We start from the raw sequence: 19,155 nt of genomic DNA, 5'->3' as shown, positions 1-19,155 counted from the left end.
TATCCCCCAGGAACCCAACTTGGACTCACCGCCAAGCACTGCCGGAGGACACAGGACTGCTTCATGCGGCCGGGCCCGCCGAACTTCTTCATGTCCCTGCAGTAGTGGCACATGCCACACTCGCCCTGCATGCAGGCCTTGCATTTCCGGCACCGCACGCGCCTCCGCCGGGCGCCCGACACGATGGGAGACACCGTGGACCTGACGGGAGTGGGGCGCGGTGCTGGCTTCATGGTGTGCGGCTTGGTGATGGGGATGGTGGGCAGGCGCACCCGCAGCCGGGCCTGGAGCTTCAGCTGGTGACAGGGAGAGAGGGAACTGGGTGAGGAGAGGGGAGCGCTGTGTTCTGCTGGGATCTGGAAGGCTCTGATCCCTGGATCCTGCACTGCCACTGCAGATTCTGTGCCAGAGAGCGGCTCTGCTCCCTCAGCGCTCCACAGCCAAAGGTGCCTGGATCAGCGCTGACCTGCCACTTCTCCTGGAGCACACTCCCTAACCCCTCACACCACCCCACACCCAGAGCTCCCCTTCCTCTCACCCCCTGCTAGGGCTCAAATGGGTCCGGAAAGGGCTGCTGAGTCCCAAAAGCATCCCACAGATCCACGCTTTTCTATCAAAGCAAGGAATGACAAGGCCCACCCGGGCTGTCCTCTCTGTGTCACTCTGCTAACTGCACAAAGGGACAGCTCTGGTCACTGTTTCCCGAGCTCAAGGCACACTGGGAACACCCACACCCTCCTTGTTTACAGTGCAGGTAGGACAGCACAGCTCTCCAGCTGTCACCCTGCATCCCATCAGCCCTCACAGGAAATCTGCTGGCTGCAGCATCCTTCTGGGATTGGCCGTGCTGGGCTGTGCACCACAGCTGATGGGCTTGGGGAAGGGCAGGCTCCCAGGGATGGGGTTGGGGATGTGCCAGGCCTCTGAGTGTTGCACCCAAAGCGTACACACATCTCAGGTCACTTCTCCCACAAAAGCTGCCCAAGATGCTTGTGCTGCACAAGGATGACTCTGGATCCCCTGGGCAGGGCAGGCACCTCCAAAGGGCAATCCAAGAGGCTCATTTTTCTCCAGACTCCCTAACGGGGTGTTACCCATCCTTCCCAGGGTGATGGGGTCCTGCTTTTCCCATAGCCTGCCTGTGAACCCATCTCCTGGCAGGAAGGAAGAAGTGACCTCTGGGAGCCATCCTGGCAGGCCACAGGAAGGCAGCCTGCAGAGGGGAAGTCCGGCTGCTCCGTGCCTCCATCTGCCCAGCGAGCTCAGCCCGGGCTGCAGCTCAGCTGTGGGCCCTGGGCTATGAGCACAGCTGGACAGGGAAAGGCAAGGATGCATGGAAAGGTCCCATTGCTGAAGAGCTGGCTGCTATCCCCAGGGAGAGACTTCTGGGAGAGTGCTGCCTTGCTTGGGGTTGTAAGACCCAATCCTAGAACAGGGACAGGGACACAAGGGACATGTTCACCTTACAGTGAAGGGCTGGACTGCTCTTGACCATCAATGCCACACCTCACCCATCCCTACCACAGTGAGGCCTTCCCTGACACACAACATTCCTCAGGCCATCCAGGGTTCTCCCTATCAATCCAGAGAGCTCCTAGGAGAGCAGGATTGCCCCTTCCTCCCACAACAAGGCTCCCTGTTCACCAAGCACAACCAGAGGGCTGGAGAACATGGAGAAGCCAAGGCTGATCTGGTTACCACCCATCAGCTGAGCTGGGATAACCGGCACAGCGGGAGATCTCTGGCTTTGCCCACAGTGCCATGGAGGTGGCTGCACCCAACATCCCACTTTGGCACTGCTCCCAAGGCGGGTATGGAAGCGGTGCCACCACACCCCAGGCCTGGCAAATGACTCAACACGTGACACCCATCTGGGTCCCCTCCTTGCAGCTCCTACCTTATCTCTCTTGGGCCACTGGACGATGGGGACGCCTGTAAGTGCCAGTTTGGGGTCGCTGTTTGCGTATTCTTCCAACAGCAGCTAATGGAGAGACAAGTGGGGGGGAACACAGCAGAGAGACAAAAAGCACAGGTGTGAGCAGAGGGAAACACAGCTCCCGCCAGCGAGGCAGGCTCTGACCAGATGCCAAGGCCAGCATGCTTCAAAGGCGGCTGGGAAGGAGCCCTCCTCTCCCCACGCCCGCCAGCAACCATCCCTCCTCCCCACATGAGACAGACAAGCTCTGTCGAGTCGATCTGCACCAGCGCTTTCATCAACTGCATTTCAGCCCCGAGGCCCCGCGCTGGGCGGCGGTGGAAGTAGAGAGCGCCAAGATTCGGCAATCTGGGGGGATTTTGGGGGGACGATTCATCAGTGTTACCCCCCCAGCCGCTCCCCAGGCACGGGGCAGCCTGGAGGGTGCAGCAGCAGCAGGATATGATACCCCAGCACGCCCTCCGTGGCCTGGCACAAACTGCTGGCAGCTGAGAGCTGCTCCCCCGCACTGCCTCGGGATTTGGCTTTGACTTGGAGGGAAAGGTCCCTCGGCACCGACCGGACTGGCACGGACTAGCACGCTGCCCTCCGGCACGACAGCCCCTTGCTCCCGGCGCATGGGGCTCCCGCGCTCACCCCGGTCCCTTCAGCACTCTCCAGCACGGCCCCCTCCCCACATCCACTCCCCACCGAATTCGCTGGTCGCAAAGGTGCTTTATTTACTTGACGTTGCCATGGTTACGCAGGCAGGAGCCTCCTGCCGGCATCCCGGCGGGCGGTGCTTCCCGCTGCCAGGCACGGCCAGGGCAGGGGGTGCCCGGCGTGCCCCCCGCCCGGTTTTCCGTGTGTCTGGGAGGCAGGAAGCCGCAGTCTTCCCTGGGCTCCCCGGCAGCGCAGCGTGCCGCCTTCAGACCTTCTGCCTCCCCGCGAGCACACGCCGAGGGAAAGGTCAGGGCTCGGAGCTCCCACACGGACATCGTGGGACCGCAGCGTCCGCCTGCCCGTGGCACCGGGGACGGGGCGGGAGTGGAGGCGGCTCAGGCACGCTCCCCGCCACGGAGGCGGGGGACCGCGGGGGCTCCCGGGTCCTGCGGCTGCATATGGCTCGGAGCCGGGGTGGGCGACAGGCCGCTGGTCCCCTGTGCCCCGCGGCGGTGTGGCCGGCGGGACGCGGCAGAGCGGACCCAGCGCTCATACGGCCAGAGCGCCTCGGCAGCGGCGCCGGCGAGAGCGCCCCGGGAACGGGAGAGGTGAGCCCAAGCACCGGCCAGGGACCCCTCCGGAAAAGCAAGGGTCCCCCCGCGGTCCCCTCCCACCCTGTCCGGGACAGGAGCGTCCCCGCGTCCCCTCCCCGCGCCACGAGCGTTGCCAGCTGCCTGACCTTGCGCCGCTGGAGCTGCCGAGACTCTGGGGTGAAGTTTGCCGAGCCCTCTTTGTTTCGGTGCCCGCACTGCGAGGGCTGGGGCCCCCTCCCTTCTCCCCGGACACCTCCGGGGGCTGGCTCAGACCCCGGCCGGACCCCCGGTGTGAGGGGACATGGCTGGGGAGCAGCTGCGCCCCCCGCCCCGAGCGCCCCCGGCTCCTCCCCGCCCCCAGCAGCCGCACTGGCGGCCGCGTGCTCCTGCCGAGCCCTTGGGCAGCGGCGGCGGCAGCTTCCTGAGCCGGAGACAATGCTGCTGCGTCACCCACATGCGGTTCCCAGCAATGCTTTGCAACGGGAAGATGGCAGAAGAGAAAAAGGGAGCGAGGAAGCGGAGGGCAGAGCCGCGCTGCTGCAGCGCCGGGAGGGGCCGGGACGGCGGGGATTGGCGCAGGGTCCGGGCGGCGCTGCCCACCGGCCTCCCCGGGATCCCTCCCTCCCTCCGCCGCCGCAATCCGAGAGGCCGGGGCCGGGCTCCTCGGGGCCGGGCAGAGCGCGGCGGAGAGCCCTTACCCCGTCCCGCTCGGGCCCAGCCTCCCCGGCGCCTTTGTTTAGTCTCTTCCGAGGCGGGTTCGGGATCTGGGAGACCCCGCTGGAGAGAACGGGGCTTTGGAATGCAGCCAAGGGTCAATCCCCTTGCCGCTCCCCCCAGGGTCTGCGCCCCCACACTCCCGACCTGGAGGGACAAACATCCCGCCAGCCAAGTTTGGGAGCAGCCACATTCCCAAAGGCACCGGGGACCAAGCCGCTAGAGGGGGACAGATCCATTCCGGGCGATCAAGGTGTCCCCAAGCAATCCCAGCCCCCCGAGACGCCCCCCAGATATACACTGCAATTAAAATGGAGGAAACTCCAGAAATAAAACCAAACAGCACAGGGGAGCAGCGGCTGCTCCCACTTCTGATGCATCCAAAGCATCCGCTGGCAACTCCAGCTCTGTGTTCCCAGGAAGCCAGTCAGTCACACGCTGACCTGGCCCGGGACTGTCACCAACTGTGCAACCAGTGACACCCTCGGGTCCCTGGCATGGGCTCTCTCCGACCCGCAGGCAGGAGCGTGACCAGTGCTGCCATCCCACCATGGGAGACCTGCCTGGCACAGCTCACAGGCCATCCTGAACTTCCTCACCCATCCCTGAGGATTCCATTCCCATTCCTCACCAAATTCTCTCTCTGCTCATTGCCCAGTCAGACAGTGAGCAATGCCACACCAGAGGTTTTGAGTTGAGGTCCTGGAGACAGGACCAGCACTTCAGGGAGAGGCTTATCTTGTTTCTACAATCCTTGGTGCTCCAACAGCTCCATGCACAGCACAGATATAACCTGTTTGTGCCAGGACACAGGGGCCTGGCTTTAGACTTGCTGTCAGCTGCCTCATGACCATCCTCCTGTCAAAACCAGTCATGGAAACCACCACAGAGAGATCAGAAATCATGGATGGAAGTAGTCAAAATACAACAGGACCTCTCAGAAATTCCCTCTTAGTCAATGATCCTTCCAATGACCTCCATCACACTGAGAATTTTCAGACAATTCCTGCCACAGAGCTGAAAGCACAACACTGTCAAATCCAAAGTGTCACATTCCACCAAGTGACGCTCCAGGCTGAACTCGTGACAGGACACATATTTCTCCACGTGACCCAAAACACAGACACCTTGAAATCCTGATGACCACACAAGAGGCTGTAGGAAAAGGCAGCATTTTCCTGCTCCTAGAGTGCCTGGGGACACTGGATAGCAGAGGGTGGCACGCCTGCAAGTCTGGATGAGAAAACGCCATGTTCTGACTGTGGGGAGCACAGACCAAAGTGCAGCTTTTCCAGCTTGGCCAGATCTCAGCTCCATCAATGACCTTACCTGGTGACACAAGGGCAAAAGTACCTGCTGCAGATTGGTGGCCCCAGCTAGAAGTTTTAGCCAGAAATGTCTTAAGCCCTTCCCAGGCTTTACAAGCCAACTTCTACTGGTCACTTCCATCACCTCTATAGAAAATGGGTTTTCAAAGTAGAGCTTTGCTGTGGTTGGACAAACTTGTCCCACTTTCCCCAGCCACTGGAGGCTGTGACTAAGGATCTTGATGCCTTGAGGATGCCAGTCCTGAGGGATGGAGTCCTGCAGCTCAGGATACTTCCAAACCTCCAAGGACAGCCAGCTTTAAGGAGCAAATCCTCAGGGAAGTTGTCTGGGACCACAAAGGCTGTCACTCACAGCTCATCTGCGAGGCACAATTGGACACAGGGGCCTGGTCACACCAAAACCACAGGCACACCTTTACTACCTCCAAAATATGAACAGATTCTTTGATCAGGTCTCAAACTCCAACTGAACACCAATAACCTTTAAAGCTCTGCCTTTAAAACGCCCAACACCAGGCTCCTTTCATCAGCCCAAGGGTGAAACACAGAGCCCCAAGCTCCGGTTCCTCCAGAGCACCATACAGGGCTCAGAAACACACACATCACATTCTCAAAGGTCACAGCACACACAGGATGCTTGAAAAGCCACAAAAACCAGAAATTCAGCCCCTAACAGCACCTAGACTCTTTCAGCCAAGAACCCAGAGCCACACCCTCTGCTCCAAACACAGCAGAGCTCTGGATTTACCTGAACATTTCACAAAAAACCATCAGGAGACAGCACTCGGAAATAAAAACAATGGCAAAGACAAGGACACATGCATGACCCTGTTTGGATGTCAGCTTTGGTACAGGCAAGCAGCTGTACAGATCACCAACAGCATGGAGGGGAGCAGAAGGTAACTTTTTGGGGACTAGAATGGATTTCTGGGGATAGAGTGAAGATGACATTCCCACTGCATGCTGAAACAGCTAAAACACCAAGGCTCATTGGGTCAGCTGAACAGACGAAGGCAAGTAAAATCCAAACAACTCTCACCAACCCAAAATAACTGACTCTCAACTCCAGATCACACCCTGGGCAAACAACTCAAAGGAACAAAGCCAAATCCACCTGGGGCAAGGAAAAGGTTCCAACTGTCACAGAGTCCATAGCCAAAACTGGAAGTGAACTGCATCATCCACGAGCACTCCTGCACTGACAGCCATAAGGCACCCAGCCAGGGCACAGGCACCCTCCTGCTTTCCCAACCCCAAATCCCTGGGCTCAGGTGTAACATCAGCCTCACACAGAGGAACAGGAGGACACCAGTCCCGCCCCAGGACAGGGGCAGGGTGAGGTGAAGCCCAGCTTCCCTGTGGGAAGTGCTTTGCACTCTCTCATCCCTACCTTGACATCAGCGATGAGGGCGTCCTCGTCCTCGATGCCGGTGGGAACGCACTTCTTGTGCAGAGGGAGCGACTCCAGCTTGTCCACGAGACAGCGCAGCCCCTCCAGCTCAAACTGGGTCAGGTGCACCCTCCTGCTCTTGCGGGGGCTGCCCCCGCTGGGCTCCCAGGCCTGGCCGTTCTGGGAGCCGCGGCTGGAGTCAGAGGAGTCCATGGATGGGGTCTTCTTGAGACCCGGCAGGCTGCTCCGGCAGCTCTTGCCCAGTTCGTCGTAGTCCACGCTGGCACCGTTTGCGATGGGGCTGGTGAGAATGGACCTCCTGGTCGCGGGGCGCCGGGACTCCTTCCCTGCTGCATCCTCATCATCGTCCTCCTCCTCCTCCTCTTCCATGTTCACCGAGTCCGAGGAGCTCAGCTCCATATCTGCCATGATGGAGAAACAGGAGAGCAATCACAGGAAGTGCTCTGTGTTTAGGGGGATCTCCCCCAGTCATGAGGGATGCTGGAGCAACAGAGAAGCTGAAAAAGCTGAAAACAGCTATACACCCTTCCCATTCCTGGCTTGTCTGTGGGAATGCAGGGCACCAGATATGGAAAAAGGTCCCAGAGGAAGAAATAGCAAATGCTCTAGAGACTGAATTTCATGTCCTAGACTTAATTTCATGGAATTGCGTTGGAAGGGACCTGGACTGTCATCTAGCCCAACCCCAGTGCCATGGGCCTGGACGTGCCATGGGCCTGGACATCTTCCACTACATCATGTTGCTTAAAGCCCTATTCAACCTCATTTTGCTTTGGAGGGCTTGGGATCTCCAGCTGAGGGCTCAGGATCTTGATGCTGCCTTCATGATGTGATAAAGAGGATGTGGACTCACTCATGACCGTGAGGTCGCTGAGACCTCCAAGTAACAGTGTCAGCCCCTCAAAACCCTGTGTGCAGAAGGCCCTGGCCAGCCAGAGAGAACTCCTGCTCACAGCACCGTGGTGGCCACAGCAACTTCCCCCCACCTCTTCTGTATAAGGCTCTGAACTGGTGGTGCGCTGGTTTCACAGCTGTGAGGAACCTGGGCTGCTGCAGGGCCAGAGGAGGAAGCAGAAGTCTGGCTGGTTGTGACTTCATGCCCAAAAAAATCCCCACCCAGCCCTCCCCTGCCTGAGGGAGCCAGTGCCCCAGCAGGAGGGTGCAAGAAGCCAGTTGGATAGAGGTAAGGAAGGAATAAGGGCTGGACTTACCCATGCTGAGGGATTCCTTCTGGAAGTCCTTGGTCAGGTGGGAGCGGCTGGTGATGCAGTACACGTAACGCTCCAGTACGTACCAACACATCTCGTAATAGAAGGGATAACGAAATTTATTTGGGACCTGCAAAACAGGCAAGAGGATCTGTCAGGCCTCCTTCCCAGTGCTGCTCTCAGATGACAGATGGCACACCAGGAGTGGCCCAGTGTCCAGCACGGGTCTCCCACAGGTCCTTACCCGTGTGCGGTCCTCGATGCTGTAGATCCGGAGCTGCATAGGGATGTTGAAGCTGTGTAAGAAGTTGCCACCAAAAACCAGCGTGTCCATGGGAGTGTACACAGCATGGATCCAACCTTGGGGAGAAAGCAGAGTTGGAAGAATCCTTCTGATCCATCTTGCATAGCTGTTTGTCACCCTGCTGTCAGCCTAGATTGTTTCCTAATAGTGTTAGGCTAGCACCAAGGGGAACAGCCTTCTGAAGTCTGTTCCAACACTCTAAACACCTTCAAAATAACTCAAGTTCCACTCCTTATCTCCAAGGCTAAGCAATCCAGCCAAGTCCAACATCTGGGGAATTCCAGCGTGGGTTTCCTTAAGGCAAAGCCACTCAGTTCAGGAAAGTGTCAGTTGTGATAACAGGACTCAAATGAGTGAGTTGTGCAACCCCTGGTGTTTCCTGTTCCTGGTCCTGCTGTATGCCACAGCTCTGTCACAAGACACCCAGGAGGCTGAGGAGCTGCCTTGGGCCAGCCTGTCCTGAACCCACACTGTTCCATGTGTCAACATGACAGGATCTGGGAAAGCCTCCTTTAATAATTAATCAAATGTGGTATGAGCCAGCCACAGCTTTCCTAACACTTGGGCTGGATCCACAATGCCATCACAGGCATGTTTTGGGAGGTGGCAAGCAGGAGGACAGAGCCACATCACATCTCCCTCTCCCACTGACTCATGAGGGAGCTAAATCCTGCCAGTGTCCCAGGAGTTCCAGTGCTGTCACAACCCTGGCCAAGAACAGGATGCCCCTGCCCACCCTGAGGGTACCTGAGGGGATGACAAATGTGTAGCCCTGCTTGAGCTCGATGCGCTGGCACTCTGACACTCTGTCCCCAAGGAAAATGTCTCCCTGCTTCCCTGAGAGAAGCCAGTTTTCATAGAGCTCCAGGTTCTGGGGTGTGGGAGGGATCAGCCAGAAGATCTGCAAATAAAGACAACACACTCATCTAAGTCATCACACAATGAACAGCTATGGCTTCTGCCCAACATCTGAATCTCTTCCTCACCCCTCTCCCTGAGAACTTCCCAGCAAAATGACTGCAACAGCTGCCCCGCCTCGAGAGGACAAGCAAGGCCTTTCCCAGCCTGACACAGAGTGTTACAGGCAGCCTGAGGTTAGGATGCTTTTTAAGCTGACTTACATCAGTGTCAAGAGATGCAGAGCCCAGGAAAGCCACCAGAGTGACAAGGAGATTTACTGAGTTTGATTTACATGTTAGAGCTACACCTGAACTAGGGATTGGCACAGTCTGGCTACATGCAATATAGGTAAGTTTAGGGTGGAAAAGACTTCAATTTGCTGTCTGGGATGTGCATCCTCAAGGATTTACACAAAAACAGATCAACAGCCACTTCCCTAAAGCACCTATAGCTGTCCCAACAGGTACTGTCCTACCTTTCCCCCTCGGTGGATGTGGTACCACACAGAAGTGCCACCAAAGTCCACGTGGAAATCTGTGTAGCAGCCCTTGACACTCATCAAACAGTACCTGGTGGAAAACAAGATGAGAAGGTGAAAATGAATGGTGATCCACACTTTGGAGCAGATATGACATTCCAAGGGAATGGTCCCCCAAACCCAGGCCAATGGTTCAGAGCAGTGTAACAAACCACTCAGTCCCTTTTCCACACAGCTAAACTCAATAAGTGACTGCAGTGACCTTGCAAGTGTCACCCACAAAAATAAGCTGGGAGACTGATCCTCCTCCTTCCCCTTGGTACACACTACTGCTCCCTTGGGCAGTTTTCCTGCAAGAGATTGTTTGCTGCCTGCCACAGCTCAGGAATTCACTTACTTCTGCACCTTTGGATACTGCATCTCCAGGATGGCATTGGTAGACTCTGTCTGACTTTCCTTCAGGTGCCTGGGCCACATGTTGTCAACCCAGTCAATCAAATCCACCTACAGCAGAGAGGGAGGAGACATGAGCAGAGAAAAAAGGGGCACAGCAAAACTTTTTGCTACCCAAGGCTGGCAAATCCCTTTTTGGTCCTTCCCCACACCCAGAAACTTTCCCAGTGCTACTCGGACAGTCCCACATAAAGAACTTAGGATCAGGTGTTCAGATGTCAGCTCTGGACTTCCATAAAAAATATGCCAGGTGGTATCTCCTAGGGGTGAGATTCAACTCTCTAAACTTCAGGAGAGCCAGAGATGTTGAGGTTCCCTCTGCAGTTAACAGAGAGAAGTAACTGGCGCCACACAGCTGCCACTTCCACTCTGCTGACTGCAGAGCTAGTTCAAGATCTTCATCCCATCCATCCCACCTCCCACAACTCATCTTCCCAGCACAAAACAGCTTCCTGCCCCTCTTCCAGCACACCTCCAGTGTTGGCCTCCTCTGTCCTCAGAGATTTCAGCATTTTACATCAGGAACTCTCCCTGCCACACTGTGCACAGTTCAGACCTCCATGTTTCTAACTGCTGACACCCAATGAACAGGCTATCTCTCCACAGAGTGACAGGCCAGGGACTAGGCCATGGCCACCACAGCCTGACTAGGAGATCAGCTCCAGCAGCTCCCAGACTGACATCCCTGTTGGGCCCATGTGTGTTCCGAGCAGCCCCTCTTCTACCACATCCCAATGCCAGGCTGCACCTCGCTTCCAGACTTCCAGGGAAAGCAGATCCCTGGGGAGGAAGAGCCCCACTCACAGTAGCAGGTCTCTGCACCAGGTTCTCCAGCTTGGTGTGGCTGAACTCCAGGCTGATGACGTTGTAGAGTTTCTCCCGCTCCTCCTCTGGCGTTTCGTAGTAGCGCGCCCACTGCGCCATGGACATCTCGATGTCCCGCTGCGTGTTCACGTCCATCACATCCACTATCCGTCTGCTCCCTGCCACAGTGACAGACACGTCACTGAGCTGTCCCTGTGCCCCACGGGCTTCAGAGGGTGGGATCCTCAAAGGCCCCAACCACACAAGGGAGTGCAGGGTGGCTCTGGACACTTACCCACACACAGCCGCACATCGTTCACGCTGAAGTCCGGATCTGGCATCCTGTGGGACAAACATCTGGCTAAAAAGACCATCAAGTGTTTCTGGCTGCACACTCTGTGACCCAGGAATTGGCACCCTGAAGGTACATCTGTGCTGATTTGGTGCTGGAGAAAGCCATAGAAGAGGATCTCTGGGGGCACAGGACTGGGGTGAACACGAGGACAAACTTCTGGCTTGGGAATAGGATGTACCATTCCCAGAGCTGCTGTACAGTGACTTCTAGCAAAGGAGCCAGGAGGCCTTGAACTAAGAAATCCCATATTTTGTTTTAAAGGCTGCTTGTGTGAGTTATCCCAGTCCAAAGGCACGGCCAGAGCAGGACATGCAGTATATTCCACTGACACAGCAGAACCACTCCAATGTTTGTACTGGCACCCTCCTCTGTACAAACACTGCTGTCACAGGCAGAGCAGGCTGGCAGCCATTCGAGCAGCTCTTGACCCAGAGAAATATCCAAAAGCTCAGGAGAAATCCAGTTTCAGCCACACTGTAATACCCAGTATTAAATCTCCACCCTCCCAAGTCACCCAGCAGTTAGGCTGAGCCTGGCATGACTTCCTACCCAATTCACTCCAGCAAAGAACATCCTGCACTGGATGAGATGTCACCCATCACTACACAGCCATGGAACCTCATGGCTGAGGGACTTTGGAGCAGTGCTGCTGGTACTAGCTCTGAAAGTTTGTGAGGGCTCATTTATTCCTCTAATCAACCCCAAAAACACTGACCCAGTTCACACTTAGAGCTGCAAACCTCAATGGATGTACTGCAGCAAGAGAGGCAGACAGCAGCTTAGAAGTTTGGAAAATCAGGTGGGAATTCTGGAAAATGCCAGAAATACTACAAATTGTTTGACTCTCTGGCAATAGATGCCTATGTTACTAGGAAAGAAACCCAGCCAGATGTTGCATCAGAGTAGCAGTGGGACTTTCCAGACATTTGGTGGAATTCTGATCACCTACAGCCAATTCAGTCCTCTCATTTTCAGTCCAGACAGACTAGGAAGAGGGGGATAACTGAGCTGGAAGATATTTCTCTCTGCACATAAAGAACAGCGTGGACACAACAGTCAAACCAGCCTAGCAGAGCCAGGAGCAGATCCCACAGAGTGTGGAGAGATGAAGGAATTGGCCAGAGTCACCCACCACTCCATGCTCCCAGCACTTACTTTATCCCCAGGCCGTCCGAGCTCCTGAAGATGAGCGGGTCCCTCAGGCCACCCCGCTGGATGTACTCAACTGTGAAGTCTGGTGTGGGGAGACAAGAAGAGGGAAGGTTTAGGAGAAACTCCTTCAGAGTGTTCTAGACATGCTCAGGTTGAAAAGGTTCTGTGGAGATCCCTAGACCAACCCTGCTCCTCACTTTTCTACACTCCTTCAGAAATCCTGGAACTCCTTTGCAGCAGTTCTGAGAGGCAGCAGGGTGTGTGCTGCTGACAAGCCTCAGACAGGGCCCCTAAGGAGGGTTTGCTCCAACAGGCTGCTCCTGACAGGTGAACAGCCTGGATTTTGGTGCTCACTTCCCTAGGAAGCTCAGAGCCAAGCAAGAGATGCCTTGCAGAGGCGCTCCTCCCTCCCAGTAAATCCTCATGAGGGGCTTTGTGATGAAAAGCCATCCCACAGAGCCGTGTGTGTGCTGAAAGGAAGGGGAGACATCCCACACAGTCCTTGAATTAAGGATCTGGTAGACACGTGGCTGCAATTACAGGTGCTGACCCAGGCAAACCCTCCCATTCCTGGCTGCCACGTGTCCCAGCAAGCTGCAGACCGGCTCCATGCCATTCCCCACACACACTCCCTGGGACCAGCAGCCCCAAGACAAACCTTTGCCTTCCATGAAGACCACGAAAGTGGAGTTGAACTTGTTGGTGGACAGCTTTTCCTCGAGGTCAAACGTCCTCTTCCCTTCAATCTCATCATCGGAGATGCCGTCGTCCTCGTAACGCCGCCGCATCGTGCCACGCTGAGGGGAGAACACGGCAAGGGAGAAGTTATGGACCAGGAAGGGAAGCTACGGAGCAGGAGGAACAACCAGAGCCTCATCCCAGCCTAACACAGCTCAGCCACGGCCTCTAGGGGAGCTCAGGTCTGTCCTGAACCCAAAACATAGCACGGAAACATCAGCTTGGCCCCTCCTCCATCCAGATTTGTGCTAATTGGGCTTTATGAGACAGATAATCACTCCTAATGAATTCTAACACGGAAATACCGGAGGAGAGGAGAGAGTTTAGTGTAACAGAGGCAAAGAACAAAGAATCAGTTCCCCACTTTTACAGGCGCATCAGTATTTTGCTGCACTAGAGGTAAAGGCACTTGTGAGTTTAAACCTCTGCCAGAACAACAATGATTTAAAAAAAGACTCGCAAGTTTTCATCTTTGGCTGTGCCTGTACACAGAAAGCTGATTTATTCTCTTGTTTGTGTGGAGAACAGCAGAGTGAAGGAACACTTTTCTTAGAGGGTCTTGTAAGCACATCTGTACAGGGATTCCTGACAGACATCGTCTTCTGGCACTGGTGGATCTGGAAGAAATTACTGTCCCCAGCTGCTGGCCACCTGGCCAGAGAGCAGAGCCCTGCGTGGGAATGCTCCCTAAATCCCCTCAGATAAAAGGCAAACCTGCTCTGCATTAGCCAAGCTGCCTTCCCCTAATTAGGGATGTTCCCATTATCAAGCGTGCACACCAACTGCAGGGCCAGCAGACAGCCAGGGAGGGATGGGGCAGGAGGTGACACAGCTGCTGGCACCTGCCTGCAGCAGGGAGGGGCAGTGTCACATCCCCAGCACCGCCACCAGAACCAGCCTGCCATAACCTCACCGGAGAAAGAGGGATGAACTCCCTCGTACAGGAGTACTGCTTTAAATAATTTTTTTAGATTAATTAGATGAACCAGTGCAGGAGCACGTAGGGACACACACAAAAAAAGGCTTTTCCCCCACCCCCTCCAACATTTAATTTTAACTCCCAGTTTCAAGCGGGCTGATGGATGCACAAGGAGTTCCCCTGCCATCAAGAGAGAGTCACTCAGCCATTGTTCGCAGCCCATTGACGGTGCTCAGCTTTCCAACCTCCCTATCAAACCCCTGAGTGACTGGGACACAAACACCTCATCAGCCAGGCACCAACAATTGGCTGCTCCTGAATGGGGCACTTCAGGCAGAGTCTTCAGGATCCTGCAGCCAGCGTCTGTCCAATGGCCCCGAGGATTAAACAGTCTGAAAAAGGGCTGCTGTCCTTTGTCTTAAACCATCCACTAAAGATGAGTGGGATCTCCCCGTTTTTAACAACACAAAAACTCACTTTACTTGTGGGTTTTTACAGAGATACTTGTATAATGGCAGGAAAATGCATTTAAAAAGCACAGACATATGGGAGTGGCACCAGCAAAAGTGACCTATTATTTGGGAATACTTGGATTTTCACACTGCTAAGGCTGGGCTGCACTCACCAAAAACTGCAACTCCCAAATGTTCACTCTGCCTTTTAACTGAGGCTGGCCCTTCCAAGGGGATGCATCAGAATTTGAAATTAGAGATACAGAGGTGTTATGACTGTGTTATAATGGATGATGAGCCCACCTCATAATGCACTTATCCTTAAAAATTATGGAATCCACGAAGCCTGTGTAGTACTCAGCTTTAAAATGAAGGTACAGAGCAGAGAGGGGATTGCCCTGTGCAGGATTTAGGGACAATAAGCAAACCTCAAACTCAGCTTTTCTTAAAGAACCCAGCATTTTGGGGAAAGGCCCACTTCATCCTATTCCTTACTAAACCACCTCAGGGAAGTTCAAGGCACACCTATGCCAGGCAAGGACGTGAATCACCTTCCAGCATCATCAACGTTTCACTCTTCCCAATCCGAGGCAAGTCTAGGACTACAGATCCCAGCAGGCAGCTCTCTGTCAGAGAGGATGTGCACAATGAGGAGGAGGATTCTGCAGTCCATGGTCTCACCTGCTTTGGGATCAAGCAGGACCAGGCTGCTTTTGGACCTGCTCCCTTACTCCAGACACTCACTTTTAGGGGGAAAAGCAGCTCCTTTGTCTTTGCTGGATTCAAAACCTCACCTTTTGGGAGGAAAAGGTTTGGCATGGAAAATCTGGCAAGAAGAGGCTATGTCCAAACCACTCCCTTAATAGATTATACTTGACTCCCCTGGCTACACTTAACCAGGAGCAGGGGTTACTGCACTGGGCTGGAACTCAGGTGAGCCCCATTTGAGGGCAAACCTCGGGATACCCAGGCTGGAATGCAGCTCCAGCCACAGGCACTATGACCAGGCATCGTCTGTCCTTCTGGAAGTGGCACCAAGCCAAGCTCTGGATTGTGTAGAGCAGCTCATTCAACAGAAATGTGACCACGTGGCTGGGCCTGATTCGGATCCTTGTGGTGCCATGGGTGGATGCTGGAGATGCACTGTGGGATCAGGGCCCTGCTCAGACTCTTTCCCAGATCTCCTTCACAGCACAGCCTCCAAAGCAAACAGGTTGGAACCTTCAACCCAAACCACTCCACGATAAGGCAGCCACACCACAGAAGTGCAAACACCAGGAAACAGGCAGGAACACCTTAAACTTGAATCCTTTGCAATGAGGAAACAAGGATGCAAAACACAGAAGGAAGAGGATTGTGTCCTCCAGCCGAGCAAATTCCAAAGTCTATTGCTCCTGTCATCAGCAAAGCATCAGCCACAAAGCCCCTCCAGCTCCCAGGCAGATCAGCTTTGCCCTGTTCCCATGGGCAGGGCAGAGTCTGGCCTCCTAATTGGCCCAGCATGAGGAGAGCAGGGTCCCAGCGTGGCTGAGGACCCAAAAGCACAATGCAAACAGCTCCCATCCCATCGGACCCAGCCGGGGCCACGCTGCTTTCATGTCATTGTTGTCTTGGGAGGGTGGGGAAAAACAATATTTCAGGGCCCCAGAGCAGGCAGGAGGAAGGAAAGGCTTCTGTGCTTCCAGGCATGCGTTATGGGAGAGGCAGCATCTGCGGGAGTCTTCCCCTCCTGGAGCCTGCAGCTTCCTCACAGCACAGTGACACAAACCACAGACTCCATGCCCCCAAACTGGGTCTCTGTATGAGGACAGATGTGCTCAGTGGATGCTCCAAAACCCCCTTGCTTCTGATGTGCCACACAGGAAAATGCTGCCTGGATAATTAACTGGCTACAGGTGACACCTGCAAAGCCATGACAAGCTAATGACAACCTAACCTTGCCACTAGTGCACACACAGAGCTGTGCCAGTCCTTCTGACAGCACCAAGTTTGCCTTCTTCCCAGGAAGAGCTGGCCACCCTTGTCCCATAGCCTGTGCTAGGGATGGGGCTTGGCTGAGTATCCCTTCCCAGCACATTCTTACAGTCCATCCAGAGAACTTCAGCAACTCACAGTCCTGGACTCTTGAACCAGAACTGCTTCTTCCTGGGAGTGACTCCACTATTGGGAGACCTTCCAGCATCAACCAGTTCAGCCAGGGACACAGCTTCCCAAAATGAGATCAGCAGATGTCCCCAAAACTGCCACCTGTGAGAATGTTCTGGGTGAAGTTCAGCTCCAGAGAAGCAAGGGCACAGTGTCAGGCACATCACATTATCTGTAGGACAACCTCAGCATTCAGTACTAAGCAGAAATATTTAAATATCACTTTGTTTCCCCAGCTTTCTCTTAAGATTCAGGCATTTTTCATCCTGCTGAGAGTTTTACTAAGGAAGAACTGACAAGTGGTCCAAACCTTTTCTCTCTGTGTCAGGCAGGGTCAAGATAAAGGCACTTTATTCATCCTCCAAGACCAGACAGCCAGCAATTCCCACCTAAGATAGCTGTCCTTCACCACTTCTTTCTGACCCTCCTGGGTACCTTTCAATTAATGGAGGAAATAGGAAGCATGAATATTAATCCTGCTGACAGCTATCCCTTCTATTCTGATTCTTTCACCTCCATTCTCCTTCACCCAGGGATTCCAGGGAAATCTCCACAGTGGCATTCTCCAAAATCCTTCCTTGGAAACCTCTTTCCATCAGCAAGCACTGCCTCCATGGAGCACAGCTCCCTCTAACAGCAAAGGAGCTGACAGTCAGCTGAAGAGAGCCAGAAAACTCCTCTCCTGTGAGGTTTTTTTGAGGGAAGAACAAGTACAAGGTCACATTTGAAGAAAAGAACAAGCCGTCCTTTCGCTGAAAGAGCCTCATGTATTTAAAGAGTGAAACCAACAACCAACACACACCACAGTATTTTAGTCACTTCCTGTCCTGTCTGCTGCCATCCCCTCCCTCAGCTCCATCTCCCAGGCACCAGGAACCTCTTCCTGCTATGCCACAGCTCCTTCCCCCTCAGGAGACCAGAGCACCCCTCTCACTTTCCCTCTCCCTTTGCTTGTTGTCTTTCCAGAGCAGCTTGCCTGTGTGAAGCTTCCCACAACTCTCTTCTAGTCCTTTGACATGAAGAATGCAGGAAAGTTTCACCTCCATTTCCAATCCCAGAATCCCCTTGTTGCAGGTTTTAACTTCTCCCTGGCTCCCAGTGTATCCATAGAACAGTGCATTTCTTCCTTACCCCATCCTTTTGCACTTTTACTCAGCTGAAATGCACCCAAATTGATAATAAATCAACCAGCTCAACCCTCCTCAGTTAAGGAATTTAACTTCTCACATATTTTTACAGCAAACTGTGGCTCTTGCCTAGATAAATCCAGACCTGTAACATTCGAACCTCTCGATGGGTGTTCTGATCTCCAGTGAGTACCTGAGGCAAGCCTAGAATTCTGCCTCTGAGACCTCGTGCTGAGAATCCCCAGCAATTTTAGCAGTGGCAAAGTGGGAAGAACAACATCCATTTCTCCAGGAAGCCACAAGGCAGCCTGACAGGAGGATGGACAGGCAGGGAAGCAGCCCGGCTGTGATCAGACAGGCCCAGGGCACAGCAGGTGCCAATGCCAGAACGAGCTATGCAGGGAAGATCCTCCCTTGCCAGAGTTTCCAGACAGAGTGTGAAGAACCAAGGCACCAAGATTATGACAATCAGCAGCCTGCCAGGTCACTGCTTATCTTAAGCACAAGAGCTTTTCCTTTCTATATCCCTCTCCCCTCCAAGGCTGCACCTCCCACTTCAGCTCCTGGGCTGGGCTCTAAGCTCTGGAGCACCAGCACAGCAGCAGCAGCAGGCTCCTGCCCTCCGTGCCTCTCCCACCTTCACCCTGGACTCCCTGCTCCCCCCGACATGGGAGGCACCACTTAGGATCTAAACAACAGCACAACCCCCTGCAGAGACCCAGACAAGAGCAACCACTGAGCTTAACTCAGGTTTAATGCCCCTGACCACCTCCCATTCCTCTCAAAAGCTGGAGTGCTGGATGGGTGTATCCCAGGCACATCCCTGGACAAAGACAGACTCCAAGCACCAGGCTGAGGAGCAAACAGGATCTACACAAAACTGGAGCCCTTCCAGGCTTCCCAGCTCCAGGAGGGATTCCTATCACGAGCAAGGCTGGCAGCATTTCAGAATGACCGGGGAGAACACTTTGCTTTGCACTTTTGGGTTACAAAATCGAACGTACGCAAGGAGTAACTGAGGAATTGGAGCAAGGCAGGTGGGGAGGGAGCATGGAGGGGCCAAGCAGAGCTCCACAGCTGCTCCCAAAGCACACACTGACCAGTCACAGCAGCAAAACCACGAGGCAGAGGAACATGCTAGATCAGATCACAGATGGGCAGCTCTGGCAGCAGTCCCAAAAAGGAGGCGCTGCTCCTAGGAAAGGGTACAGCTCCTCACTCCAGTCACCTGCAGCCTCTGTCACACACAGCCACTGTCCCAAAGGGCTTTGATGGCACTGCTAACCCCCAGACTGCCCATCTCCACCACCAGCCATGCCATCAGGAGAAATCCTGCCTGCATTCCATGCAAGCCTGGAGAAGCTCTTGAAGGACCATCAAACCATCCACACCATTTCAAGGCTGAGCGCTGACCCTCAGTGCTAAAAGCCATCCTTTGGCATTCAGCCCTCTCATTTCTGGAGAAGACTGAGAAAACCTCTTGAATTACATCCACC

At 54.5% G+C, this 19,155-nt stretch overlaps 1 protein-coding gene across 1 annotated transcript in view; it reads right to left on the bottom strand.

Moving 5' to 3' along the window:
* The window catches only part of KDM2A (lysine demethylase 2A), a 33,542-nt gene that overhangs the window by 5,756 nt on the left and 8,631 nt on the right, over window positions 1–19,155 (bottom strand). Inside the window, exons 4-15 of the mRNA XM_054275748.1 lie at window positions 12,937–13,075; window positions 12,282–12,360; window positions 11,067–11,113; window positions 10,772–10,950; window positions 9,912–10,018; window positions 9,512–9,605; window positions 8,884–9,037; window positions 8,077–8,192; window positions 7,836–7,962; window positions 6,604–7,025; window positions 1,898–1,981; window positions 30–296 (exon numbers count right to left, since the gene is read on the bottom strand). Coding sequence (XP_054131723.1) covers window positions 30–296; window positions 1,898–1,981; window positions 6,604–7,025; window positions 7,836–7,962; window positions 8,077–8,192; window positions 8,884–9,037; window positions 9,512–9,605; window positions 9,912–10,018; window positions 10,772–10,950; window positions 11,067–11,113; window positions 12,282–12,360; window positions 12,937–13,075 — 1,815 coding nt within the window. The remainder of the gene's footprint in view (window positions 1–29; window positions 297–1,897; window positions 1,982–6,603; window positions 7,026–7,835; window positions 7,963–8,076; window positions 8,193–8,883; window positions 9,038–9,511; window positions 9,606–9,911; window positions 10,019–10,771; window positions 10,951–11,066; window positions 11,114–12,281; window positions 12,361–12,936; window positions 13,076–19,155) is intronic.

This window comes from Melozone crissalis, unplaced genomic scaffold, assembly GCF_028551555.1.
Source record: "Melozone crissalis strain CALT ecotype California unplaced genomic scaffold, PUWL_Pcris_2 ptg000018l_1, whole genome shotgun sequence".
NCBI classification, from domain to species: domain Eukaryota; kingdom Metazoa; phylum Chordata; class Aves; order Passeriformes; family Passerellidae; genus Melozone; species Melozone crissalis.
The sequence above is the reverse complement of the archived record's forward strand: the minus strand, read 5'-3'. Positions and strand labels throughout refer to the sequence as shown.